Source organism: Hippocampus zosterae, chromosome 7 (assembly GCF_025434085.1).
Source record: "Hippocampus zosterae strain Florida chromosome 7, ASM2543408v3, whole genome shotgun sequence".
Taxonomy (NCBI): domain Eukaryota; kingdom Metazoa; phylum Chordata; class Actinopteri; order Syngnathiformes; family Syngnathidae; genus Hippocampus; species Hippocampus zosterae.
Window position 1 is genome coordinate 6,809,801 of NC_067457.1, and position 19,717 is coordinate 6,829,517.

At 43.9% G+C, this 19,717-nt stretch overlaps 1 protein-coding gene across 19 annotated transcripts in view; it reads left to right on the forward strand.

The window, feature by feature from the left end:
- The window catches only part of rbfox3a (RNA binding fox-1 homolog 3a), a 222,609-nt gene that overhangs the window by 97,275 nt on the left and 105,617 nt on the right, over positions 1 to 19,717 (forward strand). For all 19 annotated transcript variants that reach the window (XR_007963143.1, XR_007963145.1, XR_007963146.1 and 16 more), the window contains one exon: positions 18,078 to 18,199. Coding sequence is in view for 15 of the 19 variants with exons in the window: in XM_052070502.1 (XP_051926462.1) it covers positions 18,078 to 18,199 (122 nt within the window). In the remaining 4 variants the exon portion in view is untranslated. The remainder of the gene's footprint in view (positions 1 to 18,077; positions 18,200 to 19,717) is intronic.

A 19,717-nucleotide genomic window follows, 5' to 3' on the forward strand; every position in this document is an offset into this window, starting at 1 on the left:
ACACACACACACACACACACACACACACACACACACACACACACACACACACACACACACACACGTGGTGATTAGCCAGTCCTAATGGCTCTCTGCCACTCTCTAAATACTCTCATAATTCATAAATGATTTTTTTTCTTGACCCTGTACCGGCTTACTCACTTGTTTATTAATGTATTTTAAAAAATGGTGCTAAACTAACAAGCGCAATCGCGTTTTTAAATCTGATTTGAGCTCTTCTCGCGCCAACATTGAAGCAAAAAAAGGAGCCATCCATCATAGCGAGTGTACTACGAGTATTTAAGACATACTTTAATGTTATGCATCTATTGTTTAATATTTTGTGTAGCTAAGTGTGTTTGCGCGATACGGGGATGGTTTATGGTCAAATGTCCTCCGAAAGAATGTTCTTTTTGTTAGGCTTCCTCTTTGAAATGTTGTCTAATCGAATTCTCGTCCGCGTTAACCGTACTTAGTTGCACACGAGTGTCGAGTTTCTCATCTTCCGTTTGTTCAGCACCGCCTCGTGTTTAGCAGACTTTTCCAACGTGCACTGTTCAAAAGGCAGGTGCAAGTGAAACGTGCGAAAACTTATGTACACATTTTTCAAATGCCAACAAAAAAAATCTACATATATATATTGCCCCATTGTCTATTCAGAAATGTAATTTTCAAGCTTTGAATGAGGGAGCCAATCACAAGAAGGAGTCATGCCGGCAATGCCTTTGCTTTCCGTGCGCCGGGGTCATTCTAGCCGACAGTAGCAATCACTCCTCTGACAAGTCATTGGGCGGATTGTTCCTTCCAAGTTTCCAACGCAATATTGCGCAGGACGGGCAGATCCCCCGCTCATCCAATTTCCATGCACTTTGGGAGACTTAAATCAAAGTAATATGACTTTTACGGGGTTGCTGGCTTCCCAACAAATATCCCTGCAATCGATTTCACACGAGACCGTGTTTGCCTCTTCCAAGTCCATCACTTGAAACTTTTTTTTTTGAAACGCGTTTCATGGTGACAAAGGCTCTGTTTTAACCAGCGGGGGAGAAAACCATGGAAAACAATCCCCTTGGGGGAGGGCAAGCCCCGCGGCCGTCCACCGTGCATCCAATGACCTAATAACAGCTTGGATGTTTTTCTGAAGCCGTAAATTTCCTTAAAATCACGATCAAAGGCGTAAACCTGACAATGTTGTGGCGATGTCATCGGTCGTGACGATTGCAACTATTTACGCCGATTCACCGGTCGCTCCATTTTCATTCTTCGGCTTTAGTCACTCACATGCAACACACCCTCTTATAGCACAAGGATTCTCAATGATACGGTTTTTTTTTAATTCCTTTTATTTATTATACTAATTTTCCATGTGTGTGAGCATTCTGGCAAACTCCCTGAATAATTATGGGGGAGCGGTGTTGGATGCCATTGCTCATTTTCTCTCCAGGATGAAATAGCTTCCAAATAAGTCCGAGTAAATAAAAACGGGGAAAAGACAAACCATGAACAAGTGCTGTGATTAGAGACGAGACGACTTTACACCCACTCCCGCTCTCTTTTAGTTTAACATAAAAAGCCTTTACAAGGTTAGTTTACGGTACTGTATGTTTTTATTTTCTTTTAATACAGCGGCGTCGTTAAGATGGAAGTTGCTGAAAATGCCATTTCGGAGAAGCCGTTGCTCGGTTAATGTTCGCATTCTGCGTATGTATGTCGAAAACGCTGAAACGGGAAATTCAGCTAAATGCTTTGGCTACAAGTTGCTGCATTTGGATTTGCATGGAGGCTTGAAGGGAACGTGGTAATTAACTTTTTCGGCCGTCCTCGTGTGGATCATATTTAGGTTCTGTTGGTGTTATTTAACATTTTTAATCTGGATTAAAATGACACATTTGTCTATTAAATTTTGACCACTGGATTGTGCTATTCTCTGATCGCTTGCAGAAGATTCACGTTTTCACACGTGACCATCATCTGAAGAAAACTTCTTACTTCCACTTAATTAAAATTAATTTGACCTCAAATTTGAGCTGCCCATTCCTGTCATCCATCGTTACCCCCACAGTTTTTTTTCATCACGCCGAATGTTTGCGGAAAGCTCGGCCCAAACTTTGATTATTTTTTTTGTGTGTTTCGTTTTTCCCTCATGCCAGTGACAAACTTTAAAATAAATGGATGCAATGATCTCTTTGCTGACTCTGAACCTTGCAGCCGACCACATGGCTTATTACTGGCCTACCACTGGAGACGGGGACCAAATAGAGTAAATGGCTTTGAAGCTGCATTGGCAATGGCATTGGCAATATTTGTTGAGATTTAGGTTTTTTTTGGGGGGGGGGGGGGGTCAAACCAGAATGTAAGCAGTCAATATATTTACTTATTGTAAACTTTCTTATTGTTTACTTATTGTTTACTTGTTTACTTACTTACAATAAACTTACTTATTGTAAAAGTTGTGTAAACACAACTTTCTTTGTTGGGCGAGAGCTCGAGCACAGAGGCTGTCAACAGAAAGTTTTGTTCACCCAAAACTCGGATCATGTAAAGCAACTTATACATTCAATCTTTTTTATTTTGATTTGTGGTTGGGTGCGGGAGCTTTTGAGAGTCAATCAACAATGTGTCAGTATCTTATACTTAACTATGCAACAGCTCCAAAAAAGTTCCTGTGGCTCCTTGTTCATGCTACCGTTGCGAATTTGTAAAAGCGGACAGCGCCGCTTTAATTACGTCTTGTTTGGTAAGTGACTTTGGCACAGCTGTATGGACTCGTTGTTATCGTACCGCCGGTGTGTGTGGCCACATTTCTGCCCAAGTCATCACTTCCGAGATACGCAGAGGCCAAAGACGCAGCGGGAGGAAGCCTTCATTAATTTATCTCTCTGTTCTGTATTTAACAAGCGCTACATGTGCTGAGGAGGCACGCGCCCAACACAAAGGTTTGGCACAGTCATTAAACGTGCACAGGCATAGCGAGGCTAATCAGTTGACCTTTGCTTTTCTTCTTCTAGGCATTGTCGGGATGTTGGGGTGGACGAGCGATATCTGCAGAGAATAAGTCCATTTGTTATTTTACATGATTTATGAAGGGGAGTGTTAATGTAGAGAATACGAGGACGGTCCAACTCGGAGAGTGTGGAACAAATAGCGCTTGGAGTCCAATCTGACTCAAGCGGTCATTGGTTGTGGATTCCTTTATTGCCGTGGCTCTGTCACCAAAATGTTGCTTCACAAAAGTTGCGGGTAGGATGCTCGGTATTTGCAGCTTGCACCTTGTCATTACACTACCCTCCAAAAATAGTGGCGCGGTGAGTTCATAGGAGCCCGAAAATAGTTGGGCTTGGCAGGCGAACGGATCTCGCTGTTCCAATAGTTTTGCAACGGTGTCATGTTTATGAAGTGAAAGTTGCAATCAACCCTTTCGGGGTTACTCAAGTGGACAGTTGATCATGTTTTCCGGTTACAAGGTGCAGGAAAGGGTTGAAGTGGAGATGAAGGTTCGAAGCAGAGAATAAAGGATTTTGCACCCATTTGTGAGTTGGCTGTCACGCTCACATCTGGTATGTCTGAAGTTGTCGGCGGCGGTGATCGCTTGTCATATTAAGATGACGATGCCTGAATCACGGCACCAAAAAGATGTGACAACTTCGTTAGCATAGATCAAGACGCGCTAAATTGGGGAAGCAAATTCCTTTGTCTTTCGCGTCGGCAGTATGAGTCCACAGAGAGGTGAGGTGCTGTCTTCTTGAGTTCTTAACCGAACATCATCAACTTTGAAGTGTCCCAACTAACTAAACGGAACAGCATCTTACCGCAATTGTGAGGAACCTGAGCCCCATGAATATCGATGCCCCGAAAATAATTAAGCAATGCACACAAAAAAATGTTATTAATTTAATTTGGAGTATTTTTTTGTAGCACTGAATTAATGAAATATTATTTTTCATATCTCTTGATTGTAAAATATTTGAAGAAACAAAGCAACAAAAAACTGAACAAGGCATTTTTTGGGGGGGCGCCTAGCTGATAGAAATGACTCCAAAAAAAAAAAAAAAAAAACTCCTCACCCTCTTATGCACTAAACTTTTAAAAGTCTGTGCATTGTGGTTTTCCTTTTTTATTGTCTCATTTTCTCGATTCCTATTTTTCATTGATGTTACAGTATGCTGATCTCCACAACTCCTCTTTCTCCCACTTTGCCTTCTGTGCACTCATGCAAAATCGAGCTATTTATCAACGATGGGCTTCTGGGAGCGCATCTACATATTTTCTCTATCCATTGTCTATGGGAACACGCAAAGGATATTGTCTTGATGTCACCAATGACAAATTTACCTGAGTGGGAGTACCGGTGAGAAAATACGGCTAATCAGTCCCAATTCAGACTGCGCGTTTCCTAATGAACGACTCTGCTTGTGCGCCTCGACCCATCCAAAGCGCGCCCGCCGCCTTCTCGTGGCGTTACCATCATGACCGATATTGAATAGACGTGTCCCTGAAATCGCAGAACGGCAACAGCGACATCATTTACTTCCCTTTGTGAAGAGAAGTCGCCGACGTGAGCTACAAAGGGAGACAGTGAGTGTCTGTAGTTTCACTGACTGATTCTTCTTCCTTTTTTTTTTTTTTTTGTATAATGCACATTTCCTTCGAAAAGCAGTCGAAATGAATTGATATATGACATCACAGAGTGTGAGGTCACTTCAAGTTATGAGATCGGAGTCCGGAACCTGTAACGATATGGACTCCTTGCGATGTGACCTGTGCCAGTCTGTGTTGTGTTCTGATGCTCATCATAATATATATATATATATATATATATATATATATATATATATATATATATTTTTTTTTTCCAATCTATGAAAAGTTCGTGTATCAGTCAAAGAAGGCGCAGGTTGCGACAAAAACAGTCCAAATAAATGTATTTTTACCGCAAGTGTCACCATTTCATCCACACATGCAAATGAAATTATAAATATGGTTAAATGTTGTTGTAAAACACAATATGCGGACAGTACTGTATTTGTGTCGCCCGGATGTGCGTTATAACCTGGAAATAACAAGTTTAGATTTTTTTTTTTGTCTGTGTGGAGGCTTGTGTGCAGTTTGACGGTGGCTTTTTGAATACAAGGAGCCATCCGAGGCGGTGGCCATATTTTATAGAACGTGCTTGTTTGAAATTTGATATCCGTGTTGTTTCACGGTGTCGTCCTATTGGTTGGTTGCCCGTCGCAGATTGACTCCCTCAAACTTGAGGAAATTTGCGGCGCAAGCGTCAAACAAGAGCAAAGGACGTTTAATTTATTCTCAGCAGATTTTTGGCGTGCCACAATCGCCCGTTGTTGTTGTTCTCGACATCTTCAGAGTTAAAAATCTGTTAGATGAGCAAAAGTTTGTCTGCAGGCACTCAGGCTGTACCTTTCCCTTGCAACTGCCGAAAGCCAAATGTAATGTTTGCCCTGTAAGCACTTAGCGAGTTGTCCGGGCTTTCAACTCATGATGCTTGTCAACTTGGAGATGGAAGACTTGCTTTTGTAAGCATCACCTTGAATAGGACAAAGAGGAGGCCGAATAGCAAAACTCGAACCGTTGTGACCGATTACATTTTCACCCTTTCAAAATCTCTCCCCCCCCCCCCCCCCCCGCCGCCGCATGAGTCCGCATCCGTTTTTTTTTTCTGCGTGAAATTCACGGCAGACTCGAGTGCTTGAGGCGCTTGTCTCACAGCAGGGGATTCTACACAATTGATTTCAGAGTATTTCAATATGTTTAGCTCAGGTGATTGTCTTTTTTTTTAAATACCTCCCTTCTTTCAACAGTCGGAATGCACATGCACACCCTCCGTACACCCCCCCCCCAAACTCTTTTCTTTACAGACCACAATAATTACAATGCCTACTTATGCCATAATAGATGACTAAGTCGCACAGCCTTTGTTTACTCATTTGTGAATGTCAGCCAGCTGTTGTGTTTTAGACTGTACACCCCCCCCGCCACCTCCACCCCCCACACACACACTTCTCCCCCAACCACCCCCTCACTCCTCCCCCCACTACCTGCGGCAGCCATCTTAGATGTCAATGGTACAACAAGCAAGAACAGCTGTTACAGTTTATAACTGGGCTTCTTTTTTTTTTAATTTTTTTTTTGGGGGGGGGGGGTGCCGCCAGACATTTAGCACTGACAAATGCACTGCTTTGTGCCACATATTGTGTGATTGTGAGATGAATGCTGCACGATTTCTTGCACAATACTCTCCCACTATGAAGTGATTCATCAGGAGGGCAATTTAAGTTGGGTCGGGTGCTTTTATCACACAAGCCAGTGGGGGGAGAAGAAAGAGATAGAAAACCGCAATGTCCATTAAATTGATTATGGGATGTTTTTTTGTAATTATATGCTATAATAGAAATCTAACTATAACCCCAGTATGGTTTTAATTCGTAATAATGTGTTCATATTGGTCAGCCAAATGTGAGAGATGGAAAACTTGGGTTTCTGAAGTGGGAGAAACCACACAACCGCACACGCACGGGCATCAGTGTGTCGAAATCAGCATGCTGTCTGTCCGTTAATTGATGAAGTCAATTACACCCTTTAACAGCTTTCCTTATTGGTGCGCGGGAGCTCGGCAAGACATGGATCTAAGAGCCCAGTGGGCAAATGGGAAGCTCCCAGCTGTGGGCATAATGGGAAAACAGCAGTCGTCTGATGGGGGAATTTTTCCTCGTATGGTCGAGCCCAGACAGATAAATGGCTTCTTCGAAAGCAAACGTCCAACCAAATCCCTTATATATATTGGCGGAAACCAGAAGATTCCGCCACAATATCTACAATCCCATTCCTTTGTATGCATCCATTCAGATCAGATTTTCTTGAATTAGTTGTCCCTGACCTAAACAAGTACATTAATCAATATGTTATCAGTCCTGTACCATATCAATTGTTATTCTTTCAGTGCGTTCCCTCTGTGCATTTCCCCTTCCAAAATACAAGGAGTCGGCTCTCCTCACTAACCCCCACCCGCAGCTTTCACTCGCCTATTTCTCCCCGTGATGAGAGAGCAGTGATGGCATCTGCTCGGAGATGGAGACCGCGTTCCTAACCAGACCAGTTATGAGGCAGTAAGTCTACTATTGATTTGCTGTCCACATTGCTGCTCCGACTCCTTTGTTTTCCCGAGCACGCGCCCGGCACACATACGACGGCGGAGAGCTCAGATGGCGCTGACCTTTCGTCACCTTTCCCTCCTGTCGTTACATGAAGACACACTAATGCAGTCAAAGAGTTTTTCTCCAATAAAGACGGGATTCCCGTCGCTCACTTTTTTTTTTTCAGGCAGTTTGAAGGGCTGGTGAAATAGATTTTCTATTTCACCGTACCAGTAGTCCCCTTTTCTCCATTTTCCAAGACTGGATGGGGCAGATGGCCATTAGATGAACAAAAAAAAATTAAATTGCACATCTCTTCATTCACTTGTGAGGTCGTCACTCATATCGGCGTTGGCTCACGGTCGTCGTCATAGTTTCTCCCACGGTATTTTGACGGCTCAGGTTGGAGCCTTGTGTGGACTTGTCGCTCAAAGAAAATAGGCCTTTCTCAAACCGTTTTGGTCAAGTAGGGGGACAAAAAAATGAGAGTGTATCTTAAAACGTTTTAGAAAGATGAGTACCGGTTTTTAACTCATTCACACCCAAGGATGGAGTAAGGTGTCATTTTCAGACCCTTTCAGACCCTTTTCCAGTCAATATAAAATGAGGAGCTGGGATTAAATGTGTGGCATCTGAAAAGACATCTAAAAACGTCCTTGGGAGTGAATGTGTGTGTGTTTTTTTTAAAGAGTTAATTTAACCCAGAAATATATATATATTTCTGTGTGTGCGTGTGTGTGTGTGTGTGTGTGTGTGTGTGTGTGTGTGTGTGCATATATATCAAAATGAGGGAGAAGCATAATTTGTTTTGTCATGACACAGCGAGGTGGAATGTTTCGGACAGCAGTGGACAACAGGAGTCACCAAGCAATACATACATTAATGAAGTATGGATTTGTTTTCTTTTCATTTGGAGCAGTGTAACAACAATAATCAATGCCGTGTACTCTCTGAATGCCAGCCAGAAGCTAATTAGAGCTAATTACCAGCTGCCGCCATGTGTGATATGATGTCTTCTGTCTGCGAGCCATTTCCAGTAATTACACATATATCATGTCATCCAGTGAATCATTATTGCGTAAAAGATACCCCGGTGGCTCTTTTTCGGTTGGGCGCAAGAAAGGAATGGGCCACATCCACCTGGTCGAGTGCATTTTAGGCCAATCCTCTTCATCCGGACCAGATCAGCTCAGAACAATACAGGCCAGGATGTTGACCGCCATAGTCAGCCCACGTCATCGGGGGAGGGGGGGGGGGGGCAGTGAGCTATGCAAACGAGGAAAATTCGATCTAGCGACCAACGGCAAGATTGTTAAGAGTGAAATGGTACCGAAATATAGTTCATTCATCTGTGATACCTCGATTGTCATGCTTTTTTTTTGGGTTGCATTATCAGATATCGATTAGAATGAACTCATCATTATTGCCTGCGTGGGTTTTCTCCGGGTGCTCCGGTTTCCTCCCACATTCCAAAAACATGTGTGGCAGGCTGATTGAACACTCTAAATTGTCCCTAGGTGTGAGTGTGAGTGCGAATGGTTGTTCGTTTCTGTGTGCCCTGCGATTGGCTGGCAACCGATTCAGGGTGTCCCCCGCCTACTGCCCGAAGACGGCTGGGATAGGCTCCAGCACCCCCCGCGACCCTAATGAGGATCAAGCGGCTCGGAAGATGAATGAATGAATGAATGAATTTCCGAACCTTTATTTTTAGTGCCACCCCCAGTCATTATTCACCTTGAAGTTGACTCACTCTGAGTCCACACGGCGCGAGGTCGCATTTGCTCGGATTCTTTCACCCCCCCCCCCACCCCTCCTCACATGTTGACTTAATGGCATTTAACTTAATTACATGAGCTCTTTTCATCGGTTAATACACCCCCCCCCCCAAAAAAAAAAAAACCAAAACACTGTCACTGCTCGGCACCCATACACACCCAAGCGCATACACAAACCATCAGTCATGACGCGAGCCAGCTGGCACCCTGGGCAGCCCCGCATCACCATTACCGTACAATTCCTCAATCACTTGCAGCGGCTCGTAATGGAGCAGTACTGGAAAGAAATATATAGAGAGAGAGAGATTTTGCATGAATGAGCGAGCGCACGCAGAAATGTGGCTCGGGAAAGCAGGCAAGGCGAAACGGAATGTGCGTGAAAGTCGACGCCCGCTTTTATTTGCTGCAGTGTGGTTTTAAAGCCGACGTGAGAATTGCGACCTGCTCTTTCTTTACCCCCGCAATCTCAAATTAAGCCCATTTGTAATACATTACCCGGCTCTCGTCGATCCTCCCCGCAGCTCTCCGGGCTCTGCCTCTCCGTCGTTTCCTCAGTCGGTGCATCCTTCCAAGGTTGATTTTTCTCTCTCTTTAAGACCAATGGGATGAACATTTCATGCATGAAATGACTAGCCCTGGCCCCTTGGTCCCTCTGCGCTGCACATTGAATACAGTCATGCACCCGCACACACACTCCCACACACACACTCAGTCGTACATGACACACTCAGTGGATCCAATGATGCACATACATCCCGGTGTTATGGATTTAATGATTTCCCTGGGGGTAAGCGTTAGACAGACTACATGTATGTATCACCAAACCGCTCCAGCTACGGCTCCCTTGACCTTGTGTATTATTGCTCTCGTCGGCAGCATAAAGTCGCGCACGCGCGTGTCGGTGTTTGTGTTGTGTTGACTTCTAAATTGTGTGTACGCGGGGCTGTGGGGGTGGGGTGGGGTTGCCTCATATTCGAGCTGGATGTGTTCAATATTGATCGGTTTCATTGTTGGACCTCGGGGGACAGATGTGTAAACAAAAGCGCACCCAATTGAGTTCATGTGTTTGCCCACAAATTAGCTGCTGCTACTAATGGAACAATAAGCAACAACTACAAAAAAAAAGTGTGGACCACATGAATACCTAACATTCATTCATTTTCATTCATCTTCCGTACCGCTTGATCCTCACTAGGGTCGCGGGGGGTGCTGGAGCCCATCCCAGCCGTCTTCGGGCAGTAGGCGGGGGACACCCTGAACCGGTTGCCAGCCAATCGCAGGGCACACATAGACGAACAACCATCCACGCTCACACTCACACCTAGGGACAATTTAGAGCGTTCAATCAGCCTGCCACGCAGATTTTTTTGGAATGTGGGAGGAAACCGGAGCACCCGGAGAAAACCCACGCAGGCCCGGGGAGAACATGCAAACTCCACACAGGGAGGCCGGAGCTGGAATCGAACCCGGTACCTCTGCACTGTGAAGCCGACGTGCTAACCACTGGACTACCGGGCCGCCCTGAATACCTAACACGACATATAAATAAATGCTCATTTGGTAAAAGGCAAGTTAATTCTCGTCATAATTAGTGTTAATTGCGGATGCCGCACAGAGTAAATAGTGTGTTTTAAGTGTTGGACTGCTGTGATCATTGGCCTCTCGCTCGTAATTTTTTTTCCCTCTCCTATTTGCTTCATCTAAATTACCGTATTTTCTACACTAAAAGGCGCACTGGATTATTCATTCTTTTTCATACATTGGGTGCATCGCATTATAGGACGCAATCTATAATGCATCCACTAGATGGAGCTACGCTCAAAGAAACATCAACAAAACGACAATATGTCAGTAAAACTTATGCAGTAAAGCAGTGACACACTTCACTGAACAAGTTAGAACATTGACTCGTAAACATTTAAATCTTTTGCCGCTGCTCGATTTCAGTGTTCAACTGCGTGACCCGATCGCCTTAAGTTTGAACTCTGCGTTGTTAGCATGTCTCTAGCAAGGAGTCATTTTGGGGTGGACGTATTACCTTATTAACCATACACGAGGCGCATCACATTTTAAGGCGCGCTGTGAGCCTTTAAGAAAATGGAAGGCTTTTAGGTGCGCCTTTTAGTGCGGAAAATACGCTCTATTTAGTTTGGTAATTTCTCCCAATTTGAACGCTGAAGCTGTGGGACATACGCACGGCACACGAAATGACTGAGACTTGGATTTCCTGCATCACCGAATGCCCCTTTTCTCATTCTGTGTAATATTCATGCATTTAAAAAAAAAATTGGGCACCTGTGTCACAAACATGGTGTACGCCAGTGGTCACCAACATGGTGCCCGCGGGCACCAGGTAGCCCGTGAAGACCACTTGAGTAGCCCGCCAGTGCCTGGACATTGTGATTTGCTAGTAGAAATTATGATTTAAAAATGCAAACATTGGCAGTACTGTGAGACATTTCGAAACACGATCAAAGTCTGACAATTTAAATCATCAAGTATTAAAAATAACACATCCTCATATTATTGAAGGTATTTTGGACAAATATGTTATTTCAGACGTGTATCAATTTGGTAGCCCTTCACACAATCGGTACACATGAAGTTGCTCTCACCCTCAAAAATGTTGGTGACACCTGGTGTACGCAGTTTAGGAAAAATGAACCACCGTCGACGGAAACATACGGCGCCTTCCCTGGCCACCACACCATAATCAGTTCCTTTTTGCTTTGCGTTTTTAACAATCTGATTTGGCCAATATTTGTACTTTGTGAATAATTCAGGGAATTTTTCTCCCTGCTGCGGAGCGCACGGCCTTTAAATCTGCATGTATAATGAACCATATTTATGCTAATCTAATTGTTTTACTGTTAGCAGGCTTTGTAGGGCTTAGCACCCGGAATAAACAGGCAACACAAGGAGAAGCCAACACAATTAATTTGTTCTAGCAGCCCCTCCCCAACCCGCTGGGAATCTTCGCAAAGCAGCTGTTGACAGAGGCCATTTTCCATCTTATGTAAGAACGGGATTTAAACCACATCCGCCCTTATACCGTGTCCACATTCAATTTGGGTTCTCTTGGCAAATTAAGTCAAAGCCGGAAGACCAGCGGATGAAAGCCACGTTTCTTTTGTACAGAGGCAAGAGAGGAATTGCACAAGTGTGTTGCTCCGACAAAGCATTCTTTTTACAAAAAAGCCCCGTGTAGCTGTGGATTCTTGGTGGGCACGTGATCATATGTGACAGGGTATAGTGTCACAACAATCCATTGCAGGATAGCGGTCGACCAGTCCCAAAGAAAATAATGTTTTACTAAAAATTAAAACTAAAACTAAAACTAAAAGGAAAAAAATATATGTATATATATAATATATGTATATATATATATATTAATATATATATATATATATGCTCAGTTTTCTGTTGTTTTTTTTCTCATCCTTGTTGTCATGTGCTGCAGCCAAGTTAGTGAGTTGGGCAGGGCACTCGGCAGAGTGCAGCGCAGAGACGCAGGAACAGAGCAACAGAAACCAAAAAATGTTCCATCAATTACATATTGACTAATGTCCAGTCATTTGTTCAGTAGTTAGTTAGTTCCATATACTGGGTGTGATTTATATTGAGTACTGTGACCAAATTAAAACTGCTCATATGAAATTATTGTCTCGGTTGGCGGAATCCTTGTATTGTCAAAAATGACAAGTTTTCAGAAAAAAATCATCTATCTTGCTTGGGTTACCAGACGTGGCTTTTTTTATGATGTGTGACAGTGACATCAACACAGCACCACCCCAAAAACGACATGCAATTTAAGACGCTTTAAAAAAAATTGCTAATTTATTCAGCCGGCTTTGATTAAAATAAGGCAAACACGGAACCGGTGACATCCACGCATTTGAAGGTGTCATCGTGCCGACAGCCTTTGAATGTGTCACAAACTCAAATGTTGCTACTGAATGTACATGCGTGTTAATTTACACTTAAGCCAAAAACCCGTGCAGCCGCTTGAAATTCCAATTTTGGGAATATGGCGACTTCGCCGTGCTTTTCCGTTTGCCAAATTTGCTGCGATGGAGCGGTCCCACCCTGTCATCAGGCAACCACTTTCCCGTACCTGAGCCTCTGTGAACTTTGGCAAAGGCTAATGTATTCTCGAGCATCTCACCACAGCCCCTATTGGCAGGCAGGGAGCCACGGTGGAAGGAAGTCGAGCGCTTCGGGGCCCTCACCGAGCCCAAGGTAGTGGATCAAAGCCATGACGGCCGGGCAGCCAAGCTGGTTAAACCGACAGGAACAGGCAGACACACCTAACCAAGCAGCTGTCTCCGGTGAGGAGCCGGGTGGGAAGGAGGGAATTGTGGGAGAAGACGTGGGACAAAGTGGAACAGAAACTCCGACGTTTTAGTACTCAATGAGCCAGCTGATTGGATGCTTACGAAGTGCTTTGATAATGAGACGATGCCAGGAAGTCTGGTGAATTAAACGCATCGCATAAAAGTCAATGCATAGTCACCACGGAATTGATTGCCGATGTTACAAAGGCGTCGGAGATGAACAGAAAAGGGCAAGATCGACAAGTGCCGTTTAATTCGACGATGAAGTTGCGGGGAGGAAACTAAAAAATATATATTTGACGGGAGCACGAAAAGGAAAAACTACACGGCGAAGAAAGTGTGCAGGTTGAGGTTTGATGAGATGAAAGACAAGTACACACGAGGTGCACGGCAAGAAAAGTGAAGGACGCCGATCAAGGGCGGAATCGTATCCAATACGTATCAAAAATGGAAACTGAGAGGCAACCATAATCATGACAAGAGAGCGCACGGGGGGTTGGGGGGGGGGGGGACAATGAAGCGAAAAGAAAATACCATGAAAGCGGGAACAGATGAAAGGAGGAGATGGCAGAAGAATGGAAATGTTCGGCTGGGGGAGAGAAAGAGAGAGAGAGGAAGCGCCAAGGTAGAAAAGTCCCAAGAAAAATCAAGCAAGAGAGTATCATGGGAAGAAGGAAAAGTTGAATCGCAAGGAGCCAGGTGAGTTGAAGGCCCGAAGCTAAACTGTGGCAAAGTCAATCAAGGTCAGGGGGATTGTACTGATACGAAATACTCTTTGAGAATATTCTTCACACCTCCCACGCTTGGTCTTCTGCGGTGGAGACAGACGCAGCAGAGCATGAGATCGGGATCCGATCTCTCCGAATACCTCGCAAAACGTTTTCTTACCCTTGAGGTGAGTCCACCCCTGACCTCAACCCCTGTTGAGAGCCTTTGCTAGCATCATCAAACGAAAACCATCTTGGAGGCTGTTGGCATCCCAAACAAGGCTCTTCTGATATCCCGCAAAGAACTTTGAGCAGAAAATCTGTCGCCGATATCAAAACGAGGGGTCCTGCGTTCACCCTGTAACTGGATAACATGATAAGCTGTCCGCTATCGTAGCCACTGTCCCTAAATTAAATTATAGCCCAACTGAAATTGATTGATTTAATTTTTTTTGGGGGGGGGGGGGGTAGCATGTATCAAATAAAGGTTCTGCATTGAGAGTTGGACAATTAAGAGCTGTTTTATTGGGCCGCCGATCGCGGCGTCTTGCGTGGGCGCGCCAGCTCACGCGCGACTTTGTACCAGAGGGAAGGTTGGCGAGTGTAATTGAATCATATTACTTCAGCCGCACGCCTTGTCAAGGCCCTTTTAGGATTGGAAGATAATCCGCGCGGGTGTTAAGCATTGATTTTAGTTCCGTATTGACAAGTTCACGTCAATACTGCAAATTATTATTTCTGCCGGATTTGAAATTAGCTCAGATTGCGGTCAAATAAACAAGCCGCAAGCTAGCATGTAAATTCTTGAAAGCTTACTGTGGTGGAGGTGATGAAACGGTTCTTCCTTGGGTATGGAGTATTATTTCCTGAACTTTTGACGCGTTTTTCTTGAGTAGAGCCAAACAAGTAACAGAGTTCATCAAAACCATGACAGCATTGGAGTACCGGTACCTCAACAAGGTTGGGTGGGAGGGGCGGGGGGTGGGTTCTGTGGACATGCTTTGTAAATCTTTGCCACGCTGAGCTAAGATGCTGGCCTCGTCATATTTGTTTCTAGATGACTGGCTGGTAATGGCGGACCGCAGGAGCTCATCCGTAGGTTTTTATTGACCTTTACGATTTTCATCTGCAGTTATTAGTAACAGTGCTGACAAATCCATTGCTTGGCTTGATGGGCTGTGAAACCTTGATTGGGATTTTGTATTTTTATTTTTTTGATGAGGAGAAGGAGTTTGGTTTGCCACTTTGTTTCTCCAAACGACAAGCGTAATGATCAAGTTTGGTCAATGGTTGTTGGGATAGAATTTTTTTGGGGGATGGTTTTTAATTTAAAAAATAAGAATAACAAGAAAACCTTTATTCGTCTCACAATGAGGACATTCTCAATTTACAGTAGCAAAGTTGTGAAAGGAAGAAAGTAGAAGAACAAAAAGTAAAGGAGCTCCAGAATTTTAAAAAAAATTAAAAAAAGAACACAAATCTTCCCCACATCCACTTCAAAGTTGAGAGTTCATGGGTTCAAATCCCGCCATTGACCTTGTGAGGAGCTGGCGTCGTCTCACCATGCTTGAGCAAAAACAGCATAATATCAACAAGACCGCTTGGTTAGAACACCCCACCGCTCAAACGCGTCCATTCTGAACAGGTGGCCCAGCTAATGAGGATGAATTATTGCAGGACACATTGATCATAGACACTTCGAATGCACATCACAGCCCCAGCTCTGCTTCTTTCTGTGGAGGACAAGAAACTCAATCCGATTCTCTCCGTAGCAAAGAGGAAAATTGCTGGAGGATATAAATATATATACTGTATATTGTCTTGTCATATAGGCTACTTTGCACAAAATTAGAATTTTGTGTGCGGGTGAATCAAATTGGGGCCACAGTGAAACATTTTTTCGCGAAATGACCCAACCCCGGATAAGTGATGATGGATGGACGGCAATCCTCCATCTTCTTCATTACCAATAATAATAGGGTGTGCACACTTGTGCAACCTCACTATCCCAGTTTTTTTTTTACTTCTTCCCTTGATTTTTTTATAGAGTTGTGTAGAGATGTACATTAATGCTGGAAAATGTATTGAATGATTTGTCTTGATCTCTTTTTTTATATAACACAATCTGGAGTTCAAACCAGATGCGTGTCGACTTTTCACACCCGCCGTTGACATAAATTTACAATCTGCACGTCTATGTAATAGTTGTCTCGTGTGCGCTGAACCTTCAGACAAATGAAATGACATCATGTCAGAAATAAACTGACTGGATTTCTTGAACAAACAAAACATTTATTTCCCGTTGTCGGAAATTAATATTAAAAGTGACATCGGTTGGAGGTGACTTGTGATGGATGTCGCAGAAGACGACTCCGGGTGGTTTATGAAAGAACGAAAGTCTTTCATCATGTTTTTATTGTTAACTCCAACCTTTCAGTTACGTTACTGATGGATGTGCCTAATCCGTAAAATGATTTTGACATCCGCACAAAGCATTGATATAGGCGAGGAAAAAAAAAAAAGACTGATGTCGGAATTGACTGCTACCGACGGCATCTTGATGTGTTGCATGTTGCGAGATTTTTTTTTGGTGGGGGGGGGCTCTATATGCCACCATTTTCCATCCAAATCTCCCTTTTCAACTCGTATTTACACACTCTCCCTGCGGATTACATTTTGATTATAGTCCTGCCGAGAAAGAGAGTGATCATAACTGGGGAGGAGGGGGGGGGGGGGGTGTTACATAATCCTGTATTTCCAGTCAGGATCAGATTCCTTTAATCTGAAAAGGAATTGGTTTCAGGAGGAATATGGAAAGTCAACATTAAATTCCCAAACCGAGACTCGAATCTGAACTCTTTTGATGAGGCTGCTTGGATTATCCTCTGTTGCTTTGATCGAGAACAATAATCCCAGAAAGTTACGGATAACATCAAATAAGGGGGAAATTCAGCTGAAACAGTAACTAGGAAAAAAGAAAAAAGACAATCGTAAGAGAAGTGCAGTACACAAAGTAGAAAAATAAACTACCGTCCGTTTCTGAACTATCCAATTTATCCAACCATCCAGTGTTCTATGCGTATCCTCTGACAGCTGCAGAAAGAAGCGGCGTAATGGTCTGTGGAAAACCCACCACACGTTTTCCCGGATTGACCCCCAAGAGCCCTCGGCTTCCTTCGCGAGAAAATGTTTGCTCCGTTCTGTAGTGAGCGTCTCCATTGTTGCCCCGTGTCTAGTTTGTTGTTGAAGGGGCAGAGAGGTCGCGGAGGTCACGATGATGTTCAGATTGATGCTGATAATCCGCGAGATGAGATCTAGCATCAGAAGACATGCAGCCCATCAAAAAAATTCCCAAGTGTCTAAATAGCATGCAAGTCACATGGGGTTTCATTTTGCAGGACAGCTGGATTTTTTTTCCCCCCTCCTCAGCCGTCTCATAAAAGTAACGGATTTTTATTCCAGTTGCTGAGCCAATGGCAAGTAAAAATTTCATTGTTGAGCCTACCGAGGCTGGAGCAAGGGGATTCAAAAGACAAGCAAGAAATTTCACGGGTGTTGCAGAAGCAGGAGTGTAGAATGTGGACATACACCCCCCAAAAAAATATATATATTTAATTTTTTTTAATTTAATTTTTTTTTGAAGTGACCATCAAGATAAAAAAGCGTTTTTCACTAATAGTCACGACTTCATTACCAAGCCACGTCACGGCAGAGAAATCTGACCTAGCCGTGATCGTATTACAGTATTATTATTATTATTGTAGAACAACAAAATGGAAGTTCAGAACAATTTGCTCATAGTCACGTTTTCAGAAAGATCTCAATATTTATGCACTTGTTTAATTTCACACTTGATGGCCGGGCAGACGCTCGAGAGACCCACCAACCACGTGCGTATAACAAAATGATTAAAATCGGACTTTTCCATAAGTCCCCTTTCAAACTAATTTCACCGCGCGCCCGTAAATAAGAATGCAACTTGATTTCACCGGTTCCAGAGTCCAGGGAATTGAGTCTATGTTTGACGACTCACAAATCTGAATATGTAAATTGCACGAATTAGATCCACACACCGTGGTGACAAATATATGTTGATGTTGTTTTTTTCAGAAACGAAGCCAGGAACTGGTCTGTGCAAACCGGGGACCATCACTCTCTTTGGGAACGTGGTGTACGGTGGGCTCTTCAACGAACACTTCTGGCATTTGGGGGTTCCCCTCGTCACCAGACTGGTGAGTTCACGTTTTTTCTTCTCCTTATCGTGTCAACTGCTGGCTTTGTTTGCTCCGCTTGGAGTTTGACACTAACTCCACAACGCTTATGCTGTTTGTTTGTTTGTTTTTTTGGGGGTGTGAGGGATTTTCAAAAAGGGTCAAGAGGTCGCGACGAGCCGTTTTTTTTTTTTCTTCAAATGTGAGTCATTTCCTTATTTACGCATTGCATTGACATGGCTTTTGTCACCTTCGACGAGCGGATGATGTCCTCTCGACGCACGCTAATGCGATATTGGTGGTGTTTCAATTAAATTTGAATTAGACTGCAATCTCTTGCGTGTCACTTGCTGATTGCAAAAGCTGTGTTTTATTGAGCTGCTGATAAATGTTATAGTTGATTGATATTGATGTTGTCTTCCCGCATGCCCGGGAGACAGCGGAGGATATGTGTTGTTGGCTTGTTTGCGTGACGTGCCGCAGCAGCGTTATAAGATATCTCATATTGTTTCCTCTGATAGTCATCTGACGGTGGTTTACGGGGAAACGTCTTTGTAGTTGTATACTGGACTGTGGAGTTACCGGCGGCAAGGTTCTGGTTCGAGCGCCGGACTCGCAGTGCATAGGTGCAGGGTTCGATTCCGGCTGATGTGGAGTTTGGATGTTCTCCCCATGCCTGTGTGGGTTTTCTCCGGGTACTCCGGGTTCCTCCCACATTCCAAAAACATTCATGGCAGGCCTATTGAACACTAAAACTTGTCCCTCGGTATGTGAGTGTGTGTGTGTGTGGTTGCTTGTCTATGTGTGCCCTGCGATTGGTTGGCGACCGGTTCAGGGTGTCCCCCGCCGACTGCCCGAAGATAGCTGGGATGGGCTCCAGCACACCCGTGACCCATGTGAGGATAAGCGGATTCGAAAATGAATGGATGGATGCATAGCTACCTTTCCTTGTGGCAATATTTTGCAAGTCGAAGTCAAGTAGGATTTGTCGCTAGGCAAAATTTACCAGGTTCTTTTTTTACCGCTGTGAATGTCGAAATGAATTAAAGAATATTTCCACAGGCCATATTTTATTTACACCGCTGTGTAGTACACAACTACTTCCAATCCCGAAGAGCATTTCTGATGCCGAGTGTCTCGCAGCCTCATCTTCAAAGTGAGCGGCAAGATTCCGAGCGTCGTCTTTTGAATTTGCAGCTCTCATCGCGTTGCAGAGATTTGGGGTGTGTTACGCCAAAGCGGAGCGCGAGGTCATTATCTGCTCGCATCAGCTCTGTTAATGGTAATTTTGCTTCAAGACTTGGCTGTTATCGCTGATGATCATCATCATCATTACCGTTATGAGCAGTTGGCCATTTGCGGCCTGGCTGTTTACACCACGAGAACCAAAATAAAGAAATAAACCAATCGCGGGCCATAATGCCCGATGATGGCCCTGTTATGCAGCTGACTTGTTCAAATTCTTCACCTCAAAATTAGAAAGATTGTTCTACAGAAAATGAGATGAAAGCCTCGCCTATATTTTATTTATAATTTCCG